The 17,914-nt window shown below is 43.4% G+C and overlaps 1 protein-coding gene across 30 annotated transcripts in view; it reads left to right on the top strand.

Moving 5' to 3' along the window:
- Nucleotides 1-17,914, top strand: part of MAGI1 (membrane associated guanylate kinase, WW and PDZ domain containing 1) — a 334,836-nt gene that overhangs the window by 264,976 nt on the left and 51,946 nt on the right. For 15 of the 30 annotated variants that reach the window (XM_068202184.1, XM_068202177.1, XM_068202170.1 and 12 more), the window contains exons 6-12: nt 1,375-1,457; nt 4,267-4,305; nt 8,726-8,783; nt 11,047-11,135; nt 12,073-12,165; nt 14,980-15,162; nt 16,331-16,951. In XM_068202184.1, coding sequence (XP_068058285.1) covers nt 1,375-1,457; nt 4,267-4,305; nt 8,726-8,783; nt 11,047-11,135; nt 12,073-12,165; nt 14,980-15,162; nt 16,331-16,951 — 1,166 coding nt within the window. The remainder of the gene's footprint in view (nt 1-1,374; nt 1,458-4,266; nt 4,306-8,725; nt 8,784-11,046; nt 11,136-12,072; nt 12,166-14,979; nt 15,163-16,330; nt 16,952-17,914) is intronic. The other 15 variants (XM_068202196.1, XM_068202194.1, XM_068202193.1 and 12 more) reach the window with 4 other exon arrangements.

Below are 17,914 nucleotides of genomic sequence, written 5' to 3'. Positions count from 1 at the left end.
CACAGCATATCCCAGTCCCCTGTTTTCTGTGCACGTTACAGGTCTAACATAATCCTTTCCACCTGAGAGTGTGATCTGAAAGGTGTTTAGCTAAATTTTCTGTGCCTCAGCAAGCTACACTGTTGTGAGTCTTTGCTTAGCAAGTAAAAAATTGGAAGAAATATGCAAATATTCTATTGCTCTCCTCCCACCACCCTTCTTCTCAGCTAGACTGCAGACTTGCTTATAAATAAGGTGGCAGACCCCCTCTGCTTTATTTTTGTTAATTTGCCTGACTTGCTGAATTTCTGCCATTCGGTTTTCTAGATGCCGATTAATTGCTCTGAAGTACACATAAGGATTAAACACATTTGCTCATCCTGCCTTGGGAGAGCTGGGTAGTAGGATGTGTAAAACAAGGACCTTTTATTTACTCACTCAGATCCTGGGAGCAGGGCTGGCCCCTTTTCTTCCAGTACAATACAAGATTGCTGGTTGGTTGTTAGTTCCTCAGGGATCGTGGCCCTCATTACAGAGCCCTCATGAGACTGTTGTGAGGCTCAAATCCAGTTTGTAAACCACTTTGAGACCTTGAAGGCGAAGTAAATAGCATTACTACAGTATTGAAACTTAAAACTGTTAAGGAGTGTTAGAGGCTAAGCTAGCTAAGTGATACCTCAGGGACTGGAGGGATATCTTAGCAGGTTGTGTCTAGGATGACACCAGGTTGTAGAAGAGGCATTGTATTACCAGACTGTCTGCTTATGCAAATGAAATTATGGGAGAAAATAACTTCTAGAAAAATGTATTTTAAGCCTGTTTACTATGCAACCTTTACCGCTGGGACTGACATCATGAGGCTGTCAGGGGACTTGTGGAAAGGAAGAGTTGAAAGTAAAGCTGTTCAACTTCCATCAAAGGCTTAGACAGAACATTTTTATTTGTGTAGTTATAAAGTTTTCAGTCAAAACCATTTTCGACTAATGCTTGGGTCAACTCTAGACATGTCAAAGGTCTTTAGTAGGAACAAAGCTCGCTGCATAATTTAGTGAGGAAGGGAAGCTTCTGCCTTTGGCTCAGAGACAGCTCTTGGTATTAAAAACAAGCCACCAAAGACAAAAGTTTGGAAATTAATATTATAATATTGCAGCATTCACATGCCTCTTTCCAGTCAGGAGTGCTGATTTGTATATTTTCACTTGTTGCCTTTGTGTTTTCAATGCCAAAGTTCTTGTGATTTGGTCGACTAGTTTGCACAACATCAAATTATAGAGCTTTGAATCAAAAGTATGCCTTCAGGTCTGTTGAATAACAAAGAGGATATATACTTTTATGTCATGGATACTTCAACTCTGCTTTATTAACGAAAGTTGTATTTCCATTTTTGGTTTCCAGCCATAACACAAAAACAACATCTTGGCTAGATCCACGGTGCCTGAACAAACAGCAGAAGCCTCTAGAAGAATGTGAAGATGATGGTAAGAGACTAAAAATAGTGACATAATACTGTGTTTAGTCCATTCCTAGGTGACTTTTTTTCCTTTTCTTTCTCTTTTTCTAATTACTAGTATTCAGAAAGACTTTTAAAAATTTAAAAAAGATTTATTAGTTAGTACAAAGAGACAATATCCATTATGTTGTAAAATCACTGTGAATGTAAAACAGCCATTGAGGTGCCAGATCATTTAATAAAAAGCAAGGAGGTGCGACAAGCAAGAGGCCTCTGTTTTTGCAAAGGCATTTGAAAAGTCACTGATGCTGAACAAGACTCAAAGCTGTTTGAGTTGGCTTCTTGGATCGCTGTGTGGGAGGGAGTGACTGAGTCTCTGCGTGCTCCGCTGTGTTCCGCTTCAACCGCCTGCTTCACATGGATTGAGAGAGTCATGTAGTTATTTCCTTGTTTGAGCAGAAATAACTCAATTGCTTCACTTGTGCTGTTAAATGCTGACAGTCTGTGCAGTGTTGTGATTGCTGAAACAAGTTCCATTTGAAAGCGTAGATTTCTGACACTGAAAATTTGCACTGAGATTTGGTATTCCTTGAGATGTTGGAAATGCAAGCCACTGTCCGATTTAGAGCAGCCAAATGCAGGACTATTAAAGGAGGTCCCTTCCCAGCCTCCTTTAGGAGATGTTGGAAGAAAAAGCAAATTATGAAAATAACTTAAATGTTTGGGAAAACCTGTGAGGGAATTTTGGTCTACTGCCCAGGAAAGGTGATGGTATTGAAATACATAATCTTGGCTAATACAGTACTGTCATGGAAGACACTTCTTAAAAATTGAAGGGTTTCCTTCATCAGTGTTGGTGCTGTCCTTGTAAAATCAGTTTTCAAAATATGATGAACCTCCTACTGGTGTCAGTCATCTTATTAAAAATCACAATTTTATTTCAGAAAAGAATCAACTCAATCCCTTTTCACTGTTAGGTTCAACTCTGGCCTCCAGAACTGCTGTTAACTGTTTTTACACATGTAGTAGTGTAGTAGTCAACCTCTCCTATTTTTCACTTGTGAGATTTTGCAGGGTGTGAGAATTTACCTCTGCAGTCGAGGCTGCTGTGATGAAGCAGGTCACCAACTTCCTAGAGCACAGTGCAGGATACCCTCAAACCACAGGGATGTGCCAGGCGAGGAGCAGCCAGCACCACAGGGCTACAGAGGGTGACTGAGCTCCTCTGTTGCACAGTTTGAAGTCTCCTCGCAGAAGGGAAAGTCTCTTGTCCTCTTAGCAATTATAAAGCAAACATTGGAATAATTAGTTTAATTTGCAATAGAAACATACAGCTGGTATTATTGTATTTCATTGAGTTCATAATTTTGGAGATCAGTGGCATCTTTGTTTATCAACTCCTTAAAATCAGCTAATTTCATCTTCCCACACACCCCTTCACTTCATTCACCAAGTTGCTCATTAATAGATATTTTTAACATTCAGTAGTTAAACCAGTTGCTTCATAGTTACATAGTTGCTTTGCTTGGCTGCTCTAATCTTGCTTAGTACATAATAATAATTATGTTTCAAAAAACAGAGAGGAGAGAAGGTTAGTTTTGCTTTATCATAGAAGCTGGACGTTCTTTGGCAAGGGTCACTGCTGTGTGTCATTCCATAAAAGTCAGTGGGATGATGACTCCTCTGTTTTGTTTGGTGTGTGTGTGTGTGCATGTGAGTTGCCAGGCTCATCCCACCCTCTTTATAGATTTTATAAATGTTAGATATTGTTTCAGATTTGTTTGGGTGCAGTTGCCTTGTGCTTTTGTTTCATCAGGGTATGTGTCCCTAACAAAGTTTTTACTTGTTTCCCATTGTTTAGGCTATCAAAAGAAATTGCAATTTGTATTTCACACTAATGGTCCCAAACAACTGCTTTGATAGAATATTTTGCACAGAGGTCATGGAAGTGGTTTTTTGATGTTTCCAGGTGTTGCAGCCCTACATCTTCTGGTTTCTTCTGTCATTCATTTATGTGGCTTAAACTTTGCTGTATTGGGTCCAAGACTGCTTTTTACCATCTTTGTTCTGGTTTTGTCACCATCTTTCATTTTCAGACTGCATTATTATTATTTATAGGCCAAGCAATACTTTAATCATCTGTGTCACTGTTAACTTATGAATATGGAGTAGATAATGATAAATGGAGCAACAGCGAATATTGATGGCTTTGTGTCTTTGAAAAATTATGTGATCTTTGTCCCAGGTGCCCTGCTAAAACATTCTTGTCTGTGATGCATTCTTGTCTGTGCCTCACCAGTGCATCTGGACTGTGGGTCTGTGCCTCCAGTTAAACAAGGCTTCTTGCCTGTCTAAATCATCTGAGTAGGACAGTGTGCACATAAATTTAGATGCTTTCTTGAAAACCTTGCTACATTAGTCCTTATTTAGGTGCAAGGTTTTCCTCTCAGATTCCTTCATTAGTGTCCAGCTCTGGCCTTCTGCTAGATCCATGTGTCTGTAGAACAGATTGCGAAGGTCGGACCACACAGATCTGAGGGAAAAGCCTCACCACAGTGAGAACATCACAATTTCATGACTTTGCCATATCAAACCATGACATGAAACTAGTCCATTGATGTGGATGTTTTGAGAGTGCAAGAACCAGTTCTTTCATTATCTGCATCAGATCCATCAATATTCTGATCACTGCGGTGTGATAAATGGGAAGCTTGGGCTCGGTGTGTAGAAAATTAGTGCTGGTTCTGCTGTTTGCTGTAGGGAATTTCTTGCTTGGGGCTGGTATCTGAAATTTTCTTTTAATTTTTTCTGTCTCATTTACTGCTCTTCCCTTGGAGAAGAAGGGGTGCACACGGAGGAACTGGACAGTGAACTAGGTAAATCATCCATCTCTCATTTTGATATTTGACTTCAACTGCACTGTTTTGAGCCTTTAATTACTTACTTTCTCCTTTGTATCATTTTGCATCTTTCAGGTTTTTTTTTTTATTTCAATAAGAGTAATTTATCAGCAAAACTTTCCCAGCACATAAAGCATTTATCTTTCTCTAGCTTCAGATCTGCAGTGCTTTTCTTACTGATTCAGAGTTTGAAGAAAGCTAGAGAGCCTCAGTCTTGCAAAGTTGTTTCGAAGCTGCTTCCTTCTGGACTCTGCAGAAGTTGGGGTCTTTTCTTTTGGCATCTCTGGCTCCAGGAAAAAGCTTATAAATGCCAAAGATGAAATGAAGTAGCTCATGATGCTTTTTCGTTGGGGCCCAAGACATTTCCCAGACAATAGAAGCTAAGTGTGATTCAGAAAGTTTAAGTATTACATCGAATGCTTCAGCTGAGCTTGTGAATGAAACAGCTTAAAATTTTCCCTCAGTCAGTGATTTTATAAACAGATGATTTTCAGTGATGTGGTACACTTTTATTTGCTGCATCTCTTTATGAAGGATGCTGTCTAGATATCTAATCTCAGCGGTGCTCATTGTGTTTATACTGATGGCAGAGGTAGTTGTTATTTCTGTTCAGCTATGCTCTAGTGCACTCGCAGAGCTGAAAGGATAAGAGGTTGCATAGGATTTTATTTCCACCAGGGCTATTATTGCTTTTAAAAAGGACTGTAGTTACAGTTCATAGTTCTGCATACTGGAGGAATTGTATTACCAGAGAATTAAGCTCTGGTTTCTGTAATGACTTGCAAGTAAGTGTATTCTGCTCCCTGCTTCTGTGTGATGGATACGGCATCAGCAGCTAGCAGTGGACTTGGAACACTGCTCCACAAATGGTTCTTCTGAATAATATGCCTGGAATAAAATGCCCAACTTCTTTTAGAGCAAGAATTTGAAAGAAATTACAATTTAAAGAAGAATGCAGTCTCTTTAGTGGTCCATGAGTGTTATGTGCAGCTTGCAAAAATGATCATCAGCAGACCAAGTAGCATCAGAAGTAGGTGGATGCACATCAACAATCTGCAAAGGGTTCTCACTAAGGTCTTCACAACCAGTGGCTTAAAATGAGAGGGAGGTTTTAAAAAAGCAAATTTAGAGGCAATATTAAACAGAAATTACCCTTCTTTCAGTCTGCTATCAGGAACTAGTGCAAGAGCAGAGCTGAAAAAATACATGCAGGAAAACTCATTAATTGATAAGCCTGAGACCAGATCTGCAGGCACTTACGTACACAAGTGTTCTGCTGGAACATCACAAGGTGTTCCCTTTGTTTCAGTGCAGATAAGTTTTATTGAGCTCACAGCCCGTCAATACACTGTTGAGATGTGCAAATGTTGCAGTAAAGAAAGACATTTTCAAATTACTCAATTGGTTACAGCAACATTAGGGAGGGGGCCTGAAAACTTAGTATAGTTATAGGAACTCAGGTTAGTACAAACTGGTTGGCAACAGCTATTTGGCAACAGCACCTAAACTTATCAACAGTTTCTGTTCTAAATATAAGAAGACTAAGACTGAAGGCGTTTTCACAACTTCATGTTTTCCAAAGAGCTGTGGAGTAATAGGTCACTGCATTTTAACAGAAGTTGTTCTTCAGACACAAAAATTTAACCTATAAAGCAGAATTTGGCATGGCTTGGGCCGACCCTCCTGGCTTCACAGGGAGCAGTAAGAGCTGAGTGTCCTGAGTTCTAGCTCCTTCACAGACGTGCAGGGCTGCAGCTGAAATACCTGTTGGCTGGAGAAATAATTTTTTAGGAATCCATCCAGCCCCTCTGTATGTAGGGCAGGATATTAGAGCATCTCAACAGGAATCCATGTACTTACCCAAGGCTTAAAATTGTGATATTAGATATTTGCCCATTGAATTTACCCACCTGCTGATACATGCTCTGAGACTGCATTGGTGCTGCATGGATGTACCATAATAAAAACCATATGGCTCACTCAGGCTCCTAATGCTGCAAAATGTTTTTTGAAATCTCATATTTGTAATAAAATCTGATGCTCGGGTCATCTTCAGTTTGGCAGGAGAGACAGAGAAAGGAGATGAATAATTTAAAGCGGCTAAGAAGCTAGACTGCAAAATGGCTATGGAGAATATTTTCTTTTACTTTAGAGAACTTCTGGAAGCTTGTAGGAGTAAAAAGTGCATCTACATAATCATCAAGAAATGTGTTAAAAGCTGCAGTTTTGTATATTGTTATAGCTGAAAACATAGAGATTTGTTCCTTAAAAAAGCTGCAGAGATAGTAAACTGGAAAGATTTTGGCATAGTACCATTTTTGGGGTTAGTAAAGTGCTGGTATTCTAATATTCTGTGAAAATACTTTAAAAGGGAAGGAAAAAAAGAAATTTAATATCAAAATTTTTTGTGAACAGAAGAAGGAAAAACAAATTTTTGGCTTAAGCTTTAAAGAAAAAAAAAATCAATTAATAGTCCAAAACAGACAAAAGATATTTAGCATGAAAATTGTTGGAACTCATTTGAAGTCATTTGTGCATCACTTCTCCTTTCCCTCATTGACTTTTTATTTTTCTTTCACCCCAGCTTGATCTCTTTACCATTCTACCTTCACTGCAGTGCAACAAACTAAATGGATACAAGAGCTTGTGATTTTCCCAACTGCATGCTAGGTTGTAATTGAATCACACTGAAACTCTTGGAGCCAGTCCCATGGTGCTCCCACCTTCTGGGACTCCTCTGCAAACCTGAGAGTTCCCTTTGCGAAAAGACTTTCAAGATTGGCCTCTAGCTTTCTGACCTTCTCTCAGATAAACTTTGCAGGGTGTAAAGGAATATCCAGTTCTGAAGTGTTCAATCTGCTGATAAAAAACATGGAGTTTTTTCATGCCCAGAAGTTAGCATTGGCTTGCATTTAATGGCTTATGTCTCAAGGAATCCAAAGATGTTAAACACAATGAGGATAAAATAATGATAAGAATGGAAAACCTACCATTTATCTGCAAATAAGGGACATGAGGAGCAAAACTCATGGAAGTTGATTTCATATGATCTCCAGCCAATTCTGAACCCAAACAAACTTTGAGTAATTAGTCCATGTGTGTTTGTATAGATTCTGTTCCTCTCCAGTCTTGAGATATTTCTATCCTTATGGCAACATTATTCTAATTAATGGGCCATTGTTGATTGTATTGGCTCAGCAGTTGATGCCATTAATGGAAATAAATCTCTGCATTTGATAATGAACAAACATAGATTGCTCTCAGTGTTGACAAATTTCAGATTAAATTTTGACAAATTATTTTGCATGGGCTATTTGAACTTGTGTTATCCAACAATGTTGGTTTTTTTCTGTATTTCAGTGAATGTGCAGAGTTGGTGGGACCACATGTGCATAGTCCATAGTGTGGTGGAGCCTATTTCTGAGTAGTTTCACAGAATTACACAAACACACCACTCTGTATTGTTAATGGGATGATTACTTTGTTACCCCCAGCCAATGGAACACTGTGTTTAAATGAGTGGCACAAGGATCAGGCCCTTTAGTAACACATAGAGCTTTAATAACCCTCAGTTGGATGCTGAAGTGATTGCATTGCCTTCACTAATTACAGTTAAAGTACTACCTGCAGTCTAGAAAATCAACAGGAACAAAAGCGGATCCATATAAAAACGTTAATTTCATCTTCAGAGCAGTTTTTTGTCAATTATGGTAATGAAAGGAAGGAAATCTCTGTTCCATGTGACTGTGGCAGTGTGTGTTCTTACATGAAGTGCTGTGCAATGAAATGCACCCATGTGCCAGCTCCTCCTGGGTGGGTTCCATATGCTGGCATACATGTTAAGTCCACCTTGGCCTGGTTTTGTGTTGAGCTCATGGCTGAGCAATGCAAATCCCAATGAAAGGAGTAAAAAAATCCTCTTTTCTGCACTGGTGAACATAAATGGTTCAGCCCTGGTACAGCAGGTGGAAGTGGTCTCTGTCAGTGGGCTACAGTTTTTTGCCATAGTCTCACCCACCTTCATGGGTTGGTGTTAAAATGCCCTGGCCTTTCCTGCATCAATTTCTCCTGCAGCGCTCCATCCAGGGCCACTGGCCATGGTGGAGAAACCAGGGGTGCGCTTGAGGCATTTGCTCATTTAATGAGCATTTGCTCATTTAATCAAAAATTGATCGGTGTGGGCATTTCCCCAGTGATGTGCTGACCCAGCTCAAGGGCACAGCCTGGGGTGTTGCTGCTGTGCTGTGCCAGCCCTTCAAAGAGGGCTGTGATCATTCTGAAAAGTACCCAAAGCAAGGTCTGATCTACTGATGAGTTTTGCACGTTGGGCAGGAGCAGCTGCCTGTCAGAAAAAAACCTGCCTTGGAGGTTTCAGTAATGCTTTTTCTGTTTCCAGAGTTGCCTGCTGGTTGGGAGAAAATTGAAGATCCTGTATATGGTGTCTACTATGTAGAGTAAGTGCTGCTCCCTGTTTGGTGTGGCTGTCGGGGGGTGGAGCTGTCCCTGCACCCCTCTCTGTGCTCTGCTGGTAACATCTCACACCGAGGAGGAGGAGAAGACCTTGGCCCATTACAGCCTGGGGACGTTATAGGGTCTGGGAGAGGGCAGCCCTGTCTGGCCATTCCCCATCCACCCCAGAGTGGGAGGAGGCTCAGGGGAGACAGGAGTGCCCTGGGAGAGGGTTGAGCTCAAGGAAGGCAGGAGTAGTCCAGGGTTGGGATGTGCAGGAGCCCCAGCACCTCACAGAATACTTCTATTCAGAGAACATCAGTGAGTGTGCATTTAACTGAGCTCGATGGGCTTCGTGCAGTGCTGTGGTCAGAGAATGAGTGTGCAAAGCAATCCACCAGCCAGCTGTGTCAGAAGAGGAGGACTGGAGAAGATGGTGTGACCACTCAGCTGTGGCAGAGGCTCTTCCATCAGGCTGTGTGGTTGTGGATAGAATTGCAGGTTTAATGGGACTCTCTGTGGAATTAGAGCAGCTTCTCCTTTATCGATGTGTCAGATTGCTCCTTTGGGAAACCAGAGATCGGAGTTCTGTTTCATCACTGACCCCATAAAATGAATTTTTAATTATGTGTATACTCCTGTCTAGTAGGATGGCTTATGATACCCCTCAGAATAGACATGGAATACAGTTTCTGTCTGCTTTGGCTCATTTCTGACCCCACCATCTGTGCCTAGGGAAACAAGGTTAGCAAACTGTGTAATTAAGGCTTGACATTTATTTACAAAAGACATCAAGAATATTTTTCGGCTATTAAATGCCATGCCAAGAGATCTTTACAGGATATTGTCCTGTCACTGTATATACACATGCCTGTTAGTTTTATGGCACTCCTTACTGATGGAATTAAATCAAAAAATAACTTAAATAAGACGATAATTTTATTTTACTTGCTGGCTCTAAGCTAGCATGATGGTTGTAATTTTAGCATTTGTCTCTGTCCCTTCAAATCAGGCACTTTGTTATTACAGAATAGTTTTTATTGAGAGACAATTGTATCACGAAAAAGTTTATATAATTTTTAAAGTAGTTATCATCTTTCCTTGGCTCTCCAAAGATACCTTGAAATGGGAAATCTTTTTTCAGTGAGTGAGTTAGAACTCACTTTCAGTGAGTTAGAACTCACTAACTTGTTTTTTTTATTTAGTAAGTTAAATATTTTTCTAGTGATTTAATATTGATCTTTATCAGAAAAAAATCTGAATATAAATCCCTGGCGTGCTTCTGTCACAAGTGCTTGAAAATGTGGTTGGTTTTCATCTGGGTTTTTTAATAAAGGCATACTGGATGGGAGACAATGTAATAGCAATTACTCTTAATGGTAAACTTTGCTTTGCATACAAAGATAGGCTTTAAGGTAATATATTTTTTGAGGTCTACCTGTTCCTCTGCTGTAGGAAAATCTCTACTGAAAATGGCTCTTGAGCAGTTGATGAGCCATTCAGGGAGTCCCAGCCCTGCCCCTGCCACCCCAGCCTCTGCGGCTGCTCTTCATCACTTGGTTTAATAAGGTGGTGACTCCTCTGTTGAGTGCATGCCTTGTCTGCCATGATGGGACTGGGCTGATTCTTTTATCTTTTCCTGGAACTGGTACAAAATATTGGCTCTCAACATCTCATAGTGCTCAAAAGCTGCCTGAGGAAAGCAGCTGAAGTTTCACTAAATGCTGGTTTCCACTGGTAGTATTTGCTGGTGGCTGATTCTGGACAGATTTTGATCCATTTGGAGCCCAGCTCCTAGCCTGCATCCCTGCAGATATTTTTAAGACACCCTGTGTGTATTGATCAGATCGCTGACAGATGTTGGGGTTTGTTTTGTTTTGTTTTGTTTTTAACTTGGATGAGCAAGGAAATGACTGCACCTCTGGGAATCTGATTAAAGCAGGGATGATACAGGCCTGTCTTTTAAAATGCAATCAGACAGTATGCCTTTCCTGCTTTAATCTCATTTTTCACAGGTAGATCACTACTTTAATGTATTTGAAGGAATTAGCCATCCCTACTGGAGACATCATATCAATACCAGAATCTGCTTGTTTTTCTAAATACTCTTTTTGGGACAACTGGATGAGCCTTGCTCCACACCCACTACTGTTGGGTTTGTTTGGTATTTTACTCCTTTCCTCAGAAAGGGGAGTTTCAATGCCTGGCTCTCATTCCTGCTTGTTGCACAAAGGGTTTCCCTAATTCATTGCTCTCTTCCATCTGCAGCCACATCAACCGGAAGACACAGTATGAAAACCCAGTGCTTGAAGCCAAGAGGAAGAAGCAGCTCGAACAACAGCAGCAGCCTCCAGAAGGTTGGCACCCTTGAGGGCATGGAGGGTGGGTTAGTGATGGGGGAATGTCCTCCCTGGCCGTGGCAGCACCGTGCCAGTGTTTGTCCTTCCCTCCTTGGCCTTAGGGTGTAAAGGCAAAGTGATGTGCATGGGAAAGGCTGTGCTTGTCCTGCACAGAAGATGCAGCAAAGGAGGAAATCTAAACTGGATCACTTAAATGTAGAAGGTTCCAATCTTGTTAAACAGGAGAGATTTTTCTTTGTATGTCCTTTGTTTCTGGAAAGTTTCTAGACTTCCCAGAGACAGCTAAAACACGTTTTCCTCTTCAGTGTGCTCCATGAAGTTAGTCACTGTAGCTGGTGCTGTTCCAGTCTGCACTGGGACTCAGGCTGTCAGAGGGGATGAGGAGTGGGCACTTATATGCACTAGATAAACCCTGCATAAAAGATTTCTTAAACCAAGACTTTTGTATGTTGTCAGGCTCTAAAATCTGAAGTAATTTCTTTATTTTGAAACACTTTTTAAAAATTATTTTCCTCCCTCCTGGCCCCCTTTTTTCTTTCTTACTTTTTACATTTGTTTTCTTCAAATGCAGCCCAACTGCAGTGAGGGCCCTGTGGCATTTGGGTTTGTTCTTCTACTTAGATGCCATGAGTGGCACAGGGATTAGATTTCATTTAAATGTCAACTCTACTTAGATGCAAAAATAATGTCCCAAGTTTCAGTGTGAGATAGGCTATCCCAGCAGATGGATCAGTTGACCTGGATATAGAGATCCTTCAGAACTGGTTTTTGGACATCCTATTCATTGTATTCTCTCTGTCTGTGACTCTGTTTCCTCTCTTGCCATACTTCTCACCTCTCCTCTGCTTGACCCCCACACTCCCAGCATGTGCACATGCAGCAGCTCTTGGTGCTGTTGTGAAACCAGTAACATTTCCCTCTCTGCCCTCTCTAGAATGGACAGAGGAGTGTCCATCTCTCCCTCCACCTGCTGCTCCAAACCATGTTTCAAACAACCAAGAGGCAGTTCGGGAAGCACCAGTACAAGGTAACAGCCTTGTTAAACCAGTTGTAAAAGAGCAATAAGGTTTTTTTTCATGAGAATGAAATTCCCTCAGCCACCACAAGGCAGTATTTCCACAACTGGTGACACATCAGGCCCTGTACCTGCTTATCTGAATTCCCAGATTTTGAGACTAGTCTACATTTGTTGCTGAGTGCAAGAGGTGAATGAGATTTGATGGACACATCAAAAAGAGGATTGTGGCTATTCTCTGTGTAGCATTCCAAGTTTTCAAACATAGTGGACTTACTCAGAAGTTGTTCTTTTGTACGGGTGCTTGGGGCTATTACAGCCTTATTTATTGTGTCAGTGGTCTGTGTAGCCAGTTACTCACAGACCAGTTGTTTGCCTTAAATAACTCATCAGACAGGACATGAATCATTCCTGAATTTGCAGCCATGAGCTGAAACATTGCCAAGTCAGGTTGCCAGCAAGGGCAGGGTGTTCCACTTGTACCTGTGGCAGTAAAGTACTCTCTGGTAACAAGCAGTTATAAGTAGGCTTATTTTTGACTACATCTGAATTGCACAGCAAGTGAGTGGCATTGCTCTGGTCTGCAGGAGCCAGAGCCTGGGGAAGGTGAGAGGGGGAATCTGGCTGGATGCCTCTTCCTGACAGAGATGGGAGCAGCTGGGAAGTACTCCCATGGTCTCTGAAAGCAAACCTGACTGGGGTGCTGCTGTCCCGGGCAGCCTTCCTGCCAGGAAAAGCCAGGAAGTGCTCTCTGCAGCAGGAGGAAGCAGATCAGCCCTTCCAAAACAGATGTGGAATTTCACAGGACCCAAAGCCCCCAGCACAGTCCTAAGGGGTATTAGAGTACATTAGAGTAATCCAACCTGGTAGCAAGGAAAAAACATGGGAGGTCTGAGGATGGTACCCTGACCACCAGGCACCTGGGTTTAGAGATGTCATCAGAGTGCCCCAAAAATGCCTGTCTTCCTCCTGAAGGCATCTCTGAATGCCACCTTTGCCTTTCTCACAGTCAGGCTGAAGTAAGGGCTGCCCAAGCATCCACACGTGGCGATGCAAAGGAGCTGTGACACAGGGCTGACGTTGGGAGCTCAACATCACCCAACGACTCAGCCACCAAAACTGTGCAGCAGTGTTAGAGCAGAGCATTCACCTGTCTCAGCACCACTCTGAGAGACATATCCTGGTATCTGCTGATGACTCCTCCCCTCTTTCATTCCTTTCTCTTCCTTTCTCAGTGTGGCTCCCTCTTCTCTCACTCCCCATTTGCAGCAACTTTTTTCCAGCTTCCATGCCTGGAGGTTTCCATCTCTCCCCATGATGGCACTGCTGGCAGGGACATGGTCACAAGGAGCCCTCCCTGTGCCCCTGGCAACACTCTCACCGCCTGGATTTTGTAGATACACTAATTTCAAATGTGATACCCTCTTGAATGCTGTAGGTGGGATGTAGCCTGTGGTGCTGCTGTCCTGCTGCTGCAGGGCAAGCTCAGCCTGTGTCTGTGGGCAGACACCAGCAAGCTCTGCTGGTTCTGCTTGTCCTTTGAACCAGAAATGAGCCCTGCTGCACTCTGCCTCTCAGCTGTGTGTGTAACCTGAGATGCTGGGTTGCACTTTGATAGTCAGGGGTTTTTGCAGGCTGGGGTCTGAGCAGACCATCTGCCCACAATATGCAGGATTACCGTGTTCCTCTGCCACCCTTCAAAGGCAGAAAACTACAAGTCCTCACACTGCCTCCTCATGAATAATCTTCAAATAAACATTTTTTTCCTCCCAGTCAAAGGCTTACGAGTCTCAAATCCCCAAGCTCTCCCCCGAGGTCTCCTTTCTGAGCAGAGGCCCACAGCAGTGCTGCTGAGATGTTTGAAAGTGTGCCAGCTCTGCTGGCTGTGATACCCACTGTTGATCCTGGAGCTGTCACCAGAGGGCTTAGTGGCACAGGCTAAGCGTTAAAAACAATTAAAAGTGCAAAGGTGTTTAGTGTTGGCACTGTGAAGTGCAGCAACCATGATCTCTTTTCTGAGCCTGTGCAACATGCTTTGCAAGGATGTGCTTTTGTCCGTGGAGCACCTCTTTCCCTCTTAAGTGTGCTCCCAGAGAGCATTCCCAGCCCTCCAGCACAACTGCTCTCGTCCTGGGCTGCTCTTTGATTCATACTTCACACCAGAAGTGTTTCATCCACAACGGGCAAGGAGCAGAAAGGGAAAAGACTTCAAACAGTGTCTGAAGAACAACATCAGTGTCCTCTCCTTTTTCTCCAGTGGAGGTCACAGGGCAGTAGCAATGGTGGGGCTGGGGGTTATGCTAAAGGGTATCAGTGTCTTACCAGAGCTCAGAACTTGCTTTTTGCTCAGTGGGTTGGGAGAAAGTCAAGTGGTGAAAAACATAATGATGCTTCTTTCTGCAGAAACTCTCACTGCAGACTCCCGTAGGAGGCCCCCTAACCCTGCCCCATCCTTCCCAGGATGGATACAACCACCTCAGGACAGAGATGAGACACACATCCAGCCCAGCATTCCTAGCTTTAATATATTCCATTCTTTAAAGCAGCATGTTTTCCCTTTTGTAGCCTTGGGGCTTTGGTGAGCAGGACCACAGCTAACAAAGTGCCAGGTACTGGGGTTTTGTTCGTCCCTTTTACTGCATGCCTGGATCCAGGGAATCAGGCTGAGTGTGATGAGATGAGAGGCTGCAGGAGTGAAGTGCAGTCCTGTCCCTGCACACTGCTGTGTTTGTCCATGGACTCGTTACAGTGGGGAGGGGCAGTGGAAAATGAGATCAAACACTCTTGCCTGCCTGCTTATAGATTTTTTCCAAACTTCCTACACAGGGAAACCTTTTTTTACACGAAACCCTTCTGAGCTGAAAGGGAAGTTCATCCACACCAAGCTAAGGAAAAGCAGCAGGGGGTTTGGCTTCACCGTCGTTGGAGGAGATGAGCCAGATGAATTCCTCCAAATCAAAAGTTTGGTGCTCGACGGTCCTGCAGCGTTGGATGGCAAAATGGAAACAGGTACTGATGCTTTATATCAAAATCATCACTACCACTTTGGTTTGTGTTTTTGCAGCTAGTTTGAAGTGCCATTCATAAAGGACTGTAGTCTTCACCCCCTTCTTGGGGAAAGTCATTCAGCTTTCCTATCAGCAAGTAAGGAAGTGAGATACATTGAGGAATATATCCAGAATCTTGGAAAAGGACACTTCATGTGTTGGAATTCCATTTCAGTGTCAAAATACCAGCTGGGATACTGCCAGCTCCTGCTCTCCCCGCGGTGATCTGAGAAGAGGAGCCAGCAGTTGTGGGGTTCCACATCAAGCTATGGGGGTTCCTGCTCCCCGCTGTGGATGATGGATTTTTGTCGGGCTGCACCACCATGTGTTTGTGTCTCTGCCATGCTGCTTGCCCCTTTCCAGTGCTACTCCCAAGGAATGGGCAGAGCAGTGGGCTAATCTGCATTTCCTTGTGTGGAGGCACCAAGGGCAAATTCATTTTGCCAGAGATTGGGTCCACCACAATTAGTTGCAAAATATGAAATATGGTTCCGTGGTGAACACAGTGGTGCTGGGTTAATGGTTTGACCCAATGATCTTGGGGGTATTTTTCTGTCTTGATTCCATGAAATCCACTTAGGCTTCATCTGAAGTCACAACTCCTCACTTCCAGTTGGAGCATCACAGCACCTAACATCCCTATTTTGCAGCCCCAGTTTTAATAAAATGACTCATGACTTAATCGATATCTGGATTTCAGGCTGAAGGATGAGACATGACATGTGGCACTCACTGTGTTCGAGCAGTTGGTATTTGAGAGCCTTCTGTTACAGCTCCCATGTGCTCTCAATTTTGTTTCCATCATATGTCAATGTGTAGCAGTGAGAGCTGGACTTCAAAATAGCTGTGAAACGGGCCATATACCATCATTTAAATTCATTATTTTTTTGCATGAGCCAATTCCATTTTCACTTCCAAAAACAGTTATGTACATAAAGCCTTTATGCCATTGAGTTCACAGAGTTTTTGCTCGCCCAAGTGTCACCACTCCTTTTTCTTGTGCTGAAATGCTGCTGTTGCCTGTGAGTGGTACCTGTGGATGCTGCAGCTCTGCTCTCAGGCTCTAGCCCTCACCTTCCTGCAGTGCACAAAATGCATTTCCTTGGTCTGTCTGTCTGTGTCTGCTGCAGGGGACGTCATAGTCAGCGTGAACGACACCTGTGTGCTGGGGCACACTCACGCCCAGGTGGTGAAAATCTTCCAGTCCATCCCCATCGGTGCCAGCGTGGACCTTGAACTGTGCCGGGGCTACCCCCTGCCCTTTGACCCCGACGACCCCAACACAAGCCTGGTCACGTCCGTGGCAATTTTGGACAAAGAGCCGATCATTGTGAACGGGCAGGAGAACTACGACTCCCCGGCGAGCCACAGCAGTAAAACAGGGAAAGTAAATGGCACAAAGGAGGCGAGGCCCAGCAGCCCGGCTGAGGTCTCCTCCAATGGACCCCATGGCTACCCCAACGACACGGTGTCCTTGGCATCCTCGATAGCAACGCAGCCTGAGCTCATAACTGTGCACATAGTGAAAGGGCCCATGGGCTTTGGGTTTACTATAGCAGACAGTCCTGGAGGAGGAGGCCAAAGAGTGAAACAGATTGTGGACAGCCCACGGTGCCGTGGCCTGAAGGAGGGCGACCTCATAGTCGAAGTCAACAAGAAGAATGTGCAGAGCCTCACTCACAACCAGGTGGTGGATATGCTGATTGAATGTCCTAAGGGAAGTGAAGTCACGTTGCTGGTGCAGCGAGGAGGTAAGTCTTCAAAACTGCTTTAAAACACCTCTTCTTGAAATTAAAAAAAAGGAAAAAAATGCATGTCATGAAAGATCTGCTCTCCTAAGCTTCTCTGTAGAAATGGTTTTTTACCTGAGGTGTAGGAACTGCCCCAAGTTGGCAGTTGTCAGGTCACATAGATGGTTAAAATTATTTATTGTGTGTTGCTGAACTGTGGGGGACGCTCAGGTTCCCACGTGCACACAAAGCTGGTAAGGGGCAGGAGGGTGAAGTGGTTGCACCTTTGCTTACATAACAAACCCTGGTCTCATGCTCAGAAAGCATGCGTGTTTTAAATAGAACATAGATATTCCTTGAGCTATTCTGAGATATGGAAAAGGCTGGTAATATGTTCTGTAATTTGCAGTGTTCAAAATCAGATACTTAATGACTCTTCACTGGGGAAGGATTATACCTGGGATACATTTGGGAGCATAGAAGAGAATTTAAATTTCTCCAAGTTGTAAGCAATTGCAATGTGACTTCTGCACATTTGTTTGTTGTGCCACTGGGAGCTGAACTCATTTTTTGGTAGCACTGCTGAGGCCACCAGCAGGTACAAAACCCATCCCACATGGAGCATGGCTGGCAAGTAACCTGTCAGTGGTCAATCCATCCACAGGAACTCTTTCCTTGCACATAATAAATGTAAAGTAATCTGAGGTAGCACCCCTTTAACCTGTGGATTGAGATTACTGGGATAGGGTCAAGCTCACAGGAAAGTCCAGATCAGCTGTTGAGTGCAAAATCAAGAGCAGAAGGGTCAGCTCTCCCTCCCTCCCTGGCATTGGGGCTCTCAGAGGGACAAAGGCCTTGTCCCCACTGTGCTCCCTGTCCCATCCAGGTTTTTATGGACAGAACACACATGGGTGCCCCGTGGATGACAGGAATGACCTCTCTGCAGAGGCAGAGTTAAAGGGACAAGTAGATGCTGAGCACAGC

Source organism: Anomalospiza imberbis, chromosome 11, assembly GCF_031753505.1.
Source record: "Anomalospiza imberbis isolate Cuckoo-Finch-1a 21T00152 chromosome 11, ASM3175350v1, whole genome shotgun sequence".
Classification (NCBI taxonomy): domain Eukaryota; kingdom Metazoa; phylum Chordata; class Aves; order Passeriformes; family Viduidae; genus Anomalospiza; species Anomalospiza imberbis.
This window is presented reverse-complemented; position numbering and strand designations above follow the sequence as displayed.